Source organism: Podarcis muralis, chromosome 7, assembly GCF_964188315.1.
Source record: "Podarcis muralis chromosome 7, rPodMur119.hap1.1, whole genome shotgun sequence".
NCBI lineage: Eukaryota > Metazoa > Chordata > Lepidosauria > Squamata > Lacertidae > Podarcis > Podarcis muralis.
The window spans coordinates 59,668,305-59,681,617 of NC_135661.1; the positions used below are offsets into that span (position 1 = coordinate 59,668,305).

Here is a 13,313-nt window from a genome sequence, read left to right on the forward strand (position 1 = left end):
AATCTCTCCTAGCACCTATCAAACCTCTCAATTCTTAAGGAAATCCTGAAGCTGAGGCTCCAATACTTTGGCCACCTCGTGAGAAGAGAAGGCTCCCTGGAAAAGACCCTGATGTTGGGAAAGATGGAGGGCACAAGGAGAAGGGGACGACAGAGGACGAGATGGTGGGACAGTGTTCTTGAAGCTACCAGCATGAGTCTGACCAAACTGCGGGAGGCAGAGGAAGACAGGAGTGCCTGGCGTGCTCTGGTCCATGGGGTCACGAAGAGTCGGACACGACTAAACGACTAAACAACAACAACACCTATCTGCACCCCTTAAAAACTATAGTTCCCAGTATTCTTTGCGGGGAAGCCCCAACTGCTAAAGTGGTATAAAAGTGCTTAAAATGTACAGTCAGCACAAGGCTCTAGCAGTTGGCTCTTGTTTAACTGCACAGGCTGCTCCCAGGTAGAAAAGAAGAAGCAGAGGGTAAAAGCAAAGATGTTCCAATCATTTTATTAGAGCTACAAATAACACAGAGCCAGGCAGGGCCCAGGGAGAAAGAACGGCATCAAATGAGAAGCATCGTCCTTAGCAGAAAAGGTTGAAGCATGAAATCCAAGGAATTACCAAAGAATCCAGGCAAGCAAATTAGGTGGGTACTGCAGGCTTCTTTGGAGTCCACCTTGAAGCTGAAACAGGAAAAGGAAGAAAAAGCCAAGTCAGTTCCAACTGTTGCCAACTGTGCCAGTATTTCCCCCCATATCCGCCCCGGTTTGGCATAAAGTTGGAGCCTTTAAACGACAACGGTTGCTTTGAAAATCATGGCACTAAAAAAAAAAGGAACAAAAGTCTGGAACTTCTGTTTGTCTTGCCAGCTGAAATTTTAACTTCACTCAAACTTCACTCAAAGAGAATTTGAAGGTATGAACCAGTGGCGTAGCGTGGGTTGTCAGCAAGGCAAGTAATTTGCGCCCCCTAACCCGTGGATTTTGCACCCCCCCAGATGTTGTGCCCGGTGTGGCCGGCCCCCCCTGCACCCCCCACCGCTACGCCACTGGTATGAACAGTACCGGTGCTTCCTTCACAAAATAGCTTGAATCTGTATTAAGTGCACTTCAGTGGCGACACAGTTCTATCTTCAGCCCCTCCCTCCTCCATCCCTGGGAGAATCTCCTTTAAAGTGGGCTTCATGGTCTGATCCATCGCTGCCAAGCCCTTCCTCAAGCTCTCTTGTACCTGGCCCAATCCGGATCAGGGAGAGACCTGAATGCAAAGATGGTTCCTCCAGGCAGAGAGAGCAGGCTTGCAAAAGAAACAGCTCACTGTCCCTTTAAGCCCCCATCCTCTGTCTGATGGGGCTCCGATGAATGGGGAATTGAGTGAGCCAGTGGCAGCTGTTCTGCTTGGAACGGCCTGAGACATTTCCTTTGTGCTGCGGACATGTGGTCCGGCAGTGCTGAGCGGGAGGGAGGGGCTCCACTAGGAGAGCAATGGGGTTATGGGGCCTTTCGTGTGTAGATGCGCCTACGTGTTTTAAATGCGCAGGCACTGCTGCCCTTTTTAAATTTTGCACTTTTCTGGAAATAGGTGCCTTTGCAAATGCCCACTGGTGCATTTGTATGTATGGGGCTTTGCATGTAAGCAACATGTGTATCTTGAGGGGGTTTCAGGAATGCATTTGCAGCTGCATCAATGCAGACACCGATGCGCACAAATACACCCAGCGGCTGGTTCCTATTAACAGAAGTGCTGTGTTTGGAAAAAGACCAGGAGTCCTTAACAAGCTCCAATCCCGGGATACGATGCTGATTAATAACTATCACCATTACAGGGCTTCTTGTTGGTAGCACAGGAGATGCTGGGGCTCAAAGGTCTCGGCTATTCCTCATTATTATGGCTGTCCCCACACATCTCCTTTTCTCTCGCTTGTGGCAGTGGTCAGTGCCCTAATCCTCCTGGATGTGATGATTCCTTTGGATATCCTTAGGCAGCGTTCAGAAGTACTGTGGCAAGCATAAGGACTAGAAACTTGATTCTCCTGAAGCTGGATTCTACACACAAGGCCACCTTTAGTACTTTGTTGTTGTTGCTCTCTGGCAGCAGTGTAGCAGACATCCAGCCCTGCTTGTAATGTAGTTTATGCTGATAGGGATCAATACATATAATCCCCTCCCAGCTTTCTCATGCACTCCTCCACTTTTCAGTGCATCCTTGGCTCTTTTCAAGGCTTGGTCTCCCAGGCACAGCTAGGAATGTCAGTCTCTGGAGTCATACTGCAGCTGCCAGTGCCCCAGAGGCAGGGTAGAATTTCAGGCTGGGGACAAGCTACATGAGCCTCGCCTTCTCCTCAAGTGCCTGATCCAGGATTTTACAGCATTTCTCACAGATGAGGAGGAAGGACATTACGTCAGCGGCTGTGCACTCTCACACACGCTAAACGTAGCAGTTCCTGCCGGAAGGGCAGTTCACAACCCTTGCAATCACAGCATTTAACCCTGCCTTAGTCCAAGCCAGATTCTGGCTGTTATGAACGGCAAAATATATACATGCCCCACTTCTAAGACTGAACTCACAATTCAGTTCTTACTGGCTAAAATGAGAGGAGCTGAAGCCTGAAGCTGCCAAGTTCCCAATTTCTAAAAATGTGAAAAAGGAAGGTGAACTCTGCACATGCTCAGAGGCTTTCAAATGGGGCTTGCACAAAATAATTTCTCAATGAGTTGTGCTGCAGATTCACAAGCAGTGGCAATTGGGAAGTGTTTGAGTCTTCCACCTTAGGCAGCAAACTTACTTGCACCAGCCCTGCTTGAAAACATAAGAGAGAGCAACAAGAAGACTCAAAGTTAAACTGAAATCGGCTTGCAATCTCATGGTTTCCCAAACTTGTTCTCTGGATTTTATAAGGTATCTTAAAGGTGGATTCATTAACACTTTCCACATGTCCTGAATAATGCTGTTCACTCCGTACTGATGTGTACTTTGCCAGGGTGTCAGCAAGCAGGCTTTGGGGGGAAAACATGCTTATCACCTAGGATTTGAGCAAATATTTGCTTCTCTGCAGGAGCCAGGATATGCAGCTCCTGTCTGCAGCCTCTGCATGAACAACCAGTGGCACAGAGAGCCTGCTATTATTTGAGAAACCAGAATAGATCAGAATACAGACTAACCAGAGAGCCTAGGAGTCCCTGTTTCATAGAACCATAAAATCATAGAATCATAGCGTTGTAAGGATACCAATGGATCATCTAGTTCACCCCCTGCAATGCAGGAATCACAGGTGTCACTGCTTATGTTTTTTTTTAAGGCATTGGCTGCTGAGCTTGGAAGCTTCACTTACAGTGTTCCAGCCCTGGGACTTGAGGGAAACAGCACAAATGATACCTCTGAGCATGTGTAGAGTACCTTTCCTTTATTGCTAGTTCCCATAAGGCAGGAAATTGACAAAAAAGAGCCTACCCGTTCTAGGTTTGAAGGAATTGCTGTTAAGATCCTGATCGACAGACTGTGAGGTCTCTGGCCTGAATCTCACATCTGCCCCAAACACAGCAGGTGATCTTTCACCCAGTTCTTTCTTAGCTGCACTTTTGCAATATGGGGGTAATACTGACCTACCTTGCAGGGTGGTCGTTCATGATGAATGAAACCATGCATGCGAAGCTTTCTGAACTTTCTTATGTTGCTCTAGACAACATTTGTGTCACTATTATGAAGTGGCCTCGGGGCCCCTCTGCTTCAGCATTCAGCCTCCCTTTAGGGGGGGTCACAGCCCACTTCAACTTCCTTTCATTCATTTGTGGTCTTGAGGCCACAGCTGCTGTTGGGTGGAGAAGGGGGCACAGGAAAGCTCTCTCCCAGCAGTCAAGGAAGAGGGGCCTGGCTGGTTGGTGGCTTCCGACGGGGGCGGAGGAAGCTGAGGAAGGAAACGGAAGCTGCTTTCCTCAGGGCTGACGCGCTTTGGCATGGCTGAGCCAGAAATGCGCTCACAGCTCAGTTGCGCCAAGCATTGCAGCCCCGTGAGTCCCCCTTCCTGACCGGAAGCCAGGAACAGAGCTGGGCTGGCCTCTGCTTCTGAGGGGCATGTCTGCACTGGCTGCATTTTGCCATCCCAAGCTTGTGGGGTGAGTCACCCTCTGAGTCACCAAGCCATCTCACCTAGTCCCTGCTTGGGGAGGGGGAACTGTTGACACAGTAAATAAAACAAGATTGGCACACTCTGAACTGGACGGACAACCGTCAGGAAAGACGGGGTCAAAGCAAGGAGTGGATTCCCGGGCAGAGAAGCTGGACTCTGTTCACATGCACTATGGGCCACAAGGGTCTCTAACATAGGCAGTGCTGTCTCCCGCTCAGTGTGGTTGTGGAAGCTGCTGCCCAGAGCGAGGGGGGAGGTGAGGCAGTGGCCGCGCCTTCCTGGATCCATCCTGCTTGGTGCTGTGCCAGGCTGCACTGAGGATGCCTCCCCGCTTCCATCCTCACCCTGATAGAGAAACAGGCTAAGCAGTGCCCCCCTTTACTTCTAACGCTTCCCTCCTGCCCAGCGGGCAACTTGGTGATGCCCAGAGGGAGGGAGGATGCACAGCGCTGCTGCTCCTTGCCATTGCAGATCACTTGCTGGCCTGAGCGGGCAAGCGGAAGATGCCAGCTGGGATAACTTCCACCGCCGCCACTGCTCTCTCCTGCTTAAGAGGATTATGTACTTTGAACTTAGGAAAAACACAGGCATGGTGTAAAGTGCCTGATGAAGCCACTCTCTGTACACATCAGAAAAACACTTGGGAAGTCCCCAGCTGAGTCATAATAAGCATCCTGGATGATCTTAGGCAAGCAACCATCTCTATTCCATAAACTGTTCCACTTTGGGGATGTTCTCTTGGCACCAACTGGTCATCCTTCGGTGCCAGGCAAATACAACTGTGGGGGGCGGGGGCATTTGGGCAGCACATGATATTATTAAATCTGCTTTTAATATGCTTTTGTAATTGCATTATTATTTACTGGCTTGTAAATCACTCTAGAACTTTTCCGTGGGAAGTAATACACAGTGGTACCTTGGGTTACAGATGCGTCAGGTTACAGACGCTTCAGGTAACAGACTCCGCTAACCCAGAAATAGTACCTCGGGTTAAGAACTTTGCTTTAGGAAGAAAACAGAAATCGCGCAGAAGTGGCGCGGCAGCAGCGGGAGGCCCCATTAGCTAAAGTGGTATCTCAGGTTAAGAACGGACCTCCAGAACGAATTAAGTTCTTAACCCGAGGTACCACTGTACAGTATACATGGAATAACCCTAGCCCTAACCCTGGTTTCATTCCTCATGTCTGTAACAGAATAGCAATGACCAAGTTTGTTCAGAGTTGTTGTGACTGAGGCAGCCTTCCTCAATGTGGTGCCTTTCAGGTGTCTTTGGACTAACTCCCATCAGCCTCAGCCAGCATGGCCAATGAGCAGGGATGGTTGCAGCTGTAGTTCAGCAGCATCTGCAGGACCACAGGCCTTCCAGCCCGGCTGCACACGCACTATTGCCTTTTAAAGACCTTTTGAAGCATATCCTTTTCCTCTAAGAATTCTGGGCACTGTCGTTTCTTAAGGCTGCTGAGAGTTGGAACTCTGTGAGGAGTAAACTACAGTACCCAGAATTCTTTGAGGGTAAGAATGTGCTTCAAAAGTGCTTTCAAGGTATTGCGTGTATGTAGCCTTACTATTCTAAGCAGGACAGAATCACAACTGCTGGGGTGGGTGGAAGTTGGGAGTCCAACAGCACCTGAGGGTCCTCACAGGCTCCTCATCCCTGCATTAGATTTTTAAAAATAGGCTACTTAAACAAGTAAACATGGAGTTAATACTGTATGTAGTTTATTAGCAGCTGCAAAATTATCACCTCCTGACTCCTGCCCTGAGAATTCTCCATTAGAGCTCAGTGTGCTCACCAAGCTACAATCTCCAGGAAGCTTTGGGGAAGTCACGGCATTAAATTAAATTGACAGACGTGTGCAGTACTCTGAAAGGTATAGGGCAATGTGGCAAAAGCAACAGAGGGAAGTTAACTGGGTGATGGGATGTGAAGAGTGGAGGCCCAGTTTCCTCCTAGCAAGTTCCCTCATTGCTGCTGTTTACACTGCAGAGCCTATCCCCCACACCCAGATGTAACCAGTTTACTCTCTCCCAAAATCTGGAGGACCAAACAAGAGAGAGAGGGCAGGGCAGAGAGAGGATACCCGCCAAAGGCGCTGGCGGTGTGTAATGATTTTAGGATGAGGACAGCGGCAAAGGAAGTGGGGAATAAATCAAAGCGTTGCATTGGCACAGGACCCTCACAGGCAGGAAACTGACGAGAGGGGAAGGAAGAGGGACAGATTGAGGTCAGGAAAGCAGCTTGAAACATTCCAAGGTCAGCAGGAAGGCCTGGGAATCCAAGCGGAGATGGGGAAGAGGAAGTAATGAGGAGGAATGGGCCAGGGGGCCAGCAGGCCCTTATCTCTCTGAGCCACGCATGTGCTCCAGGTTAGCAGGGGTGCGGGGGTGGGGGATGAAGCTGGAGGTCTGGCAATGGACCAAGGCAAGTTCCACAAGGGCAGACAGGAGGCTGTCACTTAATATAAGATGTGGGTAATGAAGGCCATTTAAGAGCATATATAATAACATAAGATGAGCCTGCTGGATCAGGCCAAGGGCCCATCTAGTCCAGCATCCTGTTCTCACAGGAGCCAACTAAGTGCTTATGGGATGCCTGCAAGCAAGACATGAGCACAGCAGCCACTCTGCCCATCTGCCATCCTCTGCAACTAGTAGTCAGAGGCACAGAGGCAGGCTTGCTTTGGGTCTTTCCCAACTAGCGACCAGGTCATGGGTTCTTGCCCATAAGCCTACAAGGATGTTCTGTTCACAACAGTCAAAAGAGCATAGATGCATGGACAGGAAAAGAAAAATTCTGAGCGAACCACTTTTTAATATCAATTTTAAATATGTGCTCATGTGCCTTTTTATTTAGGCACTATTTCACCCCAAAAATCATGGTTTGTTTGTTTGTTTTTTAAAAGTAGGCACAGAAGTATTAGCAGATATTTTTAAAAGTGGGGGCGGGACATGCTTCAAAAATGGTGCCAACCTTGGGGCACTGTTTTTAAAAATATTTTTAAATTTTGATGTTTCTCTTAAGTGCTGCTGCATGGATATTTGAATACTTAATGTGTGTGTGTGCAGAACAGATGCTTTAGGGCAAACTAAACAATCCATTTTAAAATTAAACTAAAATAAATTATCATGCTGACAAAATGGTGCTGAATGGAACCTTATGAGTCAAGGAAGTGGAAGTGGTCTGTGGGTTTTCCTGGATTTGGAAAATCTAAGTAACTACCAGCCAGTTGCCAGTCTCCCCTTCTTGGGCAAGGTTCTTGAGCAGGTGGTCTGATTGGAGGAAACTGATTTTCTAGATCCATTTCAATCAGGGTTTAGGCCTGGTTTGGGCACAGAAACTGATTTGATTGCCCTTACGACGACCTCTGTCAGAAAGAGAGAGACGAAATGGAAATGGGTCCCTGTTAATTCTTCTCAACTTCTCAGAGGCTTTCTGTACCATCGACCATCGTATCCTCCTGGAGCGGCTGTTTGAATTAGGGGTTGGTGGCACCAGTGAGGGGTGTGGCCTAGGGAAAGGAGGTGTGGCCTTTGTAGTCTCCAGAGGGCAAGAAGGAGAGAACATGGGATCAGTGGCGTAGCGTGGGGGGTGCAGGGGGGGGGGCCGGCCGCACCGGGCGCAACATCTGGGGGTTAGGGTTAGGGGGTGCAAATCCACGGGTTAGGGGGCGCAAATTACTTGCCTTGCCCCGGGTGCTGACAACCCACGCTACGCCATTGCATGGGATCATAGCAATCTTTCTCAAACTGAGTTCCTGGGATAGCTCAGCTGATAGACCATGAGACTCTTAACCTCAGGGTTGTGGTTTGGAAGAGATGATCCCTGTGGTCACTTCCAACTCTTCTGGGATTCTGTTCTACCTAGCTCTGTTCTGCCTACACGGACTGGCAGCAGCTCTTCAGGATTTCAGGAAGAGGTCTCTCCCAGCCCTACCTGGGACTGGGGGGGGGGGCATGTTCCCTGCCTGTGTCCCTATCTCCATCAGGCCTCAGGTAACCCACTCCTGCAGTAGGCTGATACTTTCATGCACTGCTTCGGGGGGCTTCTCGAGGGGGGCATGTGAGCGACAGCTGCTAGCACATGGGGTGTCTCGGTGGCTGGTCTGATCTGGCAGGGCTCTGCTTCTGTGTTGTGGACCTCTCCCACCAGCCATCGTGAGGGCAAACACGACTTTCAGCCTGCTGCCTGTTAGCCAGCGTGGAAGCTGAGGCCCAGGCCTCTCTCTCCCCTCCGCCAGGCCTGTGCATCTGTGTGAGAGAGCCGCAAAGCCCGCCGCACCTGCTCTGCCTTTGCTCCCTCCCTCCACCAGCTCCCAGCAGGTGCAGCTGCAAGGGAGGAACGATCAAACATAGCGATGGTGGGTGGCACAAGTGTAAAATAACAGTGTGGCAAAAGTGGTGGTGGTGGGGAGAGGGGAGGGGGAGAGGAGGGGAGGGGAGGGGAAGGAGGTCTGGCTGAGCATAATGCAGCCATTCATAAGCTGCGACAGTAAGCATGCAGGGCCTAACAGCTGCTGGCGCATGGCGCATGGCATGGCAATGACCTGCGAGGGACTCCCTGGATTGCTCCAGGGCAGCTTAAGAAGGAGGAGACTGGGGGCAGAGGTTGGGGTTGGACGGTGATGTTTATGCTCCTGTTTTAGTTTATTTATTTATTTTATGTATAGGTGTTTGTTTTTGTATTCTGAAACTATTAAGAGCTGCCTTGAAAGGGCTTTTTGGCCCTGAAAGAGGGCATTAAAAAAAAAAGAAAAAAAAGAAAGAAAGTATATTCTCTCTCTCTCTGGGAGTGTTTTAGAATATGCACAGAATTGTAGGGAAAGGTTTAAGGAACTGCAGGTTTGGTTTGAGAACAAAAGAGATTGAAAGAGAAGAGGAAAGAAGGTTTTTAGAAATGTTTCTGAATGTTTTAATTAGCTGATTTTAGCTGTTTTATTATTTTCGTAAACCACTTTGAGTTGTGTTTGTTTTAAACAACCAAGTGGTTTGTAAATTTTGTTTAAAAAGTAAATAAAAAGCCTGCCAATTTTTGTTGCCAAATCTTCTGAAATATGAACCAATAGTGGAGCGGATGTGCATAATTTGGGGTTGGATACCAGGAAGGGTGTGTGAGTGACAAATATCTGGCCTGTTACAAAGCATGCCTTCCCTGAAGGGTCCAGGAAGAGACTCACCCTGCAAACTCCAGAATGCCCCCTTGTGTTTCATACAACTTAGCCTGGGAAAACTCTCCTCACCAGATGCTTTGCTCAGCATCACGAAGCCAGAATAAATCCGATCTTCTTTTCAGTGCTTGATTATGGCCAAAAAGGTAGAGGAACTTTAAAAAGGAAATGTGCAAAACTCATCCTTCATACAGTTCTATAAACCACAGCTAATGGGGGGGGGGATGGGACATGATTTCACAAAAGCTAAGAGGGCTCTTTGCCCTGGCAGATTCACAAAAGTTACAATATAGTATATATACTGTATATATAGTTTGTGTGGGTTGTTTTCTTTAAGGTTTTAATGGTTTTGAGGTTTCTTTGAGGTTTTAATGGTTTGAATCGAGATGTTATTGTGGTTTTACATCTTCTCTCTGTTATCTGCCTCATTAATTCCTGTAATTATGGAGCAGAATGTGAATGTTCTAAGTAGTTAGGTAGGTCTGTGCATATTCTTGAATGTTCATATACAAAGGAAGGGTCCCTTTCCACCTTCACAGTAGCCAGCAGGTGGAAGAGGTGGCTCTGTCCCCTTTGACCTCCTAGTTCTCCCAGGCAATTTACACCAGAGATTTCTCTGGCACCATCTGTTCCCTGATGTGTGTTATAATTGAATTTGGAGGCCTTCGCTACTTACCTCTGAGTGCATGGCCCTGGGGCCAGAGTTCAGAAGTTCAGCTACAGGAAGTGGCGTTCTCTCTTGCCCAGGTAATAATGGTTCAGGTGCTGCCAGCGCTTTGTCCATCTGCAAAAGAGATATCATCCTAGATCAGGCCTAGGTTGACAAATGACGGGGAGAGACTGTCCTGTCCTGCTCCTAGTGCCTTTGCCAGAGCTTGTCTCCATGCTGTGAAAAACTCCACCGACTGTAAAAGGTCCAGGAGCAGAGTCCAGTAGAAATGTTGACAACCTTATCCCCATAAGGATGAGGTAATTAAACAGAAATTTGAGGGTAAGAGGGACTATGCATGGTATGCGTAGTGAACGATCCTGATTTGGGACATTTATTTTTTTGCCTATACAAGCTTTGGATACCTTCTAGCAACAGAAATCAAGTGAATTAAACCAGTCCCAAGCAGAGCTGATAAGCTGGGCCAGGCTTCCTCAACCTCGGCCCTCCAGATGTTTTTGGCCTACAACTCCCATGATCCCTAGCTAGCAGGACCAGTGGTCAGGGATGATGGGAACTGTAGTCTCAAAACATCTGGAGGGCTGAGGTGGAGGAAGCCTAAGCTGAGCCATGGGTAGGCAAACTAAGGCCTGGGGGGCCGGATCCGGCCCAATCGCCTTCTAAATCCAGCCTGCGGACAGTCTGGGAATCAGCATGTTTTTACATGAATAGAATGTGTCCTTTTATTTAAAATGAATCTCTGGGTTATTTGTGGGGCATAGGAATTCGTTCATTCTTTTTTTCAAAATATAGTCCGGCCCCCCACAAGGACTGAGGAACAGTGGACTGGCCCCCTGCTGAAAAAGTTTGCTGACCCCTGGCTGTGGGCACCTGACAGCTATGTTTGGCAAAGTGAAACTGCATTGTAGGATGAATAGAATGTGTTATAATATTGCAATCTGATGTGTGAGAGGGGAGATGGTGGAAAGGAAGGTGTCCCTGATGCAGGACGGAAGGATGAAATGGGAAAAGGAAAAATAGCCTCAAATTATTCTGTTAAGGAATAAAGCTGAACCAGTTATTCTCCCACACCCTGCTGGTTGAGCACCAGAGCTGCTATATGAGCTCCGCTTATTTTCTGCCTGTCCTTTTGAGGGTGTTTTGATATTCAAAGTCAGTGGTGTGCCTGAGTAATTTAATTATTTGAGTGAAGACTGAGTAATCACGTATTCTGGAGAAAGTGACTAGTAATGTAGGTTACAAGGTTCAGTCCTCAGCCAGGAATAGAGTGGATTACGCAAGCGCAAGAGAAGACGGGTGATGCCCAAGCAATTAACACCGAGACCCGCAAGTGGTGAGAATGAAGCCACCTTTGAATGGCTGTTGCTGGGAATCCAGAACTGGACAGAGCGGCACAAAGGCTGCCTTTTCATGACATGCTGATGGTCTCTTAATTTGGTTCGTGCTTAAACCGACACACACTTAAGTCCCACCTAACCAAATGAGCATTTAGAGATTTTTCTTTCCAAACTTGCTTGGAATCACTGCCATGGCTGCAGCTGTCTGTAGATAAGTGGTCAGTTCGCACAATAATTTCTTCATGTGGTTGTATTCCTCAAGGACACTGATCACATGGAGATAATGTGTGTCCTTAAAATTATTTGTGTGCATGAACTGCCCCTTAGATCCAAAATGGACTTTGGACTGAGGCACACCTTTGTGCTCATCCCTTCAAATAACTGCAGGGTTAAATGGTTGCTTGCATGAATCGGCCATCACACAGGTCACCCCAGATAGGATTGCCAGGGGCTTGGCTCTTACAATTTTAACTGAGTATGTCCATGAGCCTGCCTTTCCCACAGAAACAGGGAACCTGAGGACCAAATTTCCTGAGGGTCACGTGGCAGTGGTGAGCAGGGCCAGAGGGAAACATTGGCAGGATAACGGATGTGACTCTTAACTTTTGTACAGTACTGCATTCCAGCCATGCAAAAGCAAGTGGCTTGTACACTGACACCGCCGCTATATCTAGGCAAGCAAAGGGCATGATCAGAGTTGAAGGACACATTCCAGCCAGGCAAAGCTACTTGAGGAGGGTGCAGAGCAGGGCCTGGGAAGAGTGCCAAGGACCAGATAGAGAAGCCTGAAGGGTCACATGTGATCCCCAGTCCTGCATTTCCCCATCCCTGCCTTAAAGATAAAGCTTGTTGTGAACCTACGGTATCTCCCACCCATCTTGAAATCTCTTTGCTTCTTTCCTACTGAAATGGTGCCCCCAAAATTGCAAGCAGGTGCTTTTAAACTAATGGGTTTCGGTCTCGGACCAGGATGAATCACCGAGCCGTTCACCCGAGGAAGAAACAGAAGAGCTGCTTCTTGGTTGCTGGATGGGCTTCCCTCCCTTTCTCTCACGGGAGCTGAAGGCAGTTTAACGAATTCAGTTTCATAACAGGAGAAAGCTTGGAGGTTGTTAAGTATTTATAGGAAGCGTCAGGAGCTGGCTTAGCGAAGTTCCCTCTCTGTTTATGAGTCTCCCCCTCAAGTCCATCTGCTCTCCTTGAGCCACGCCTGGTGCGGTAATTCGGTAAAGAGCCATCTGCTCTCGCAGGCGATCTGTTTGCTCTTGCGTCGCTTTGTGGTGGAAATGGCAGCGGCTGCTGTGGCTACGCCTGTTCCCTTCCCAGGCTGAAGAGCCCGGTGTCTCTTCCCTGTGTGCTCCGTGTCCCAAGGCACACGACACTGCACGGCTTGCCGAGTGTGATGGAGCGAAGCAGGTGCGCATGGGCCTGGCGCTGAAGGACCAGGCTAAAAATATGCAGGCGGCTTTTATTGCGGTCCAGCGCTGCCAGGCAAGCTCCAAATCTTACTGTACAAATGTACATCTCCCCACAACCTGCAAAGCCCATTTTCACCTTTAGATGTCAGGCCTTTTGCACATTTTTCAGGGGCTCCCAGGGCCTCTTTTTAAAGTGTACACCTAGAAATGCCGAGTGTGAATTTCATTGGATGTCCATGAATTCTGGTGTTATGCGGAAGGGAGAAAAACTTTTCTCTCTGTGTGACATGCATAATTTTATAAATTTCTACCATGACACCTCTTGCTTACATTTTCTCTAAACTAAAAAGTCCCAAATGCTGCCACTTTTCCAAGTGGCAAGCAGTACCTTTGGGCAGCATGAACGGCAGAAGTACGAGAGACAGATGAATCGGATCCCCTGAGGGAAGTTCCCCCTCGATCACTGGCCAGGCAAGAGACTCTCTGCCTGTGGAATGCTGAAAAGAAGGAGCAGCTCTCCCTTCTCAGCCCTGGCTGTGCTATGTGGTCTCCCCTCCCATTGCCCCCCTCCTCACTGCCTGCTGCTGCTATTTCAAAGGGCAGGTG

The 13,313-nt window shown here is 48.5% G+C and overlaps 1 protein-coding gene across 3 annotated transcripts in view; it reads right to left on the reverse strand.

Annotated features, from left to right (window-relative positions):
* Nucleotides 1-482: 482 nt before the first annotated feature.
* LOC144328441 (uncharacterized) overlaps nucleotides 483-13,313 on the reverse strand; it is a 31,037-nt gene continuing 18,206 nt past the window's right edge. For all 3 annotated transcript variants that reach the window (XR_013393692.1, XR_013393691.1, XM_077931907.1), the window contains exons 3-4: nucleotides 9,959-10,066; nucleotides 483-674 (exon numbers count right to left, since the gene is read on the reverse strand). Coding sequence is in view for 1 of the 3 variants with exons in the window: in XM_077931907.1 (XP_077788033.1) it covers nucleotides 10,000-10,066 (67 nt within the window). In the remaining 2 variants the exon portion in view is untranslated. The remainder of the gene's footprint in view (nucleotides 675-9,958; nucleotides 10,067-13,313) is intronic.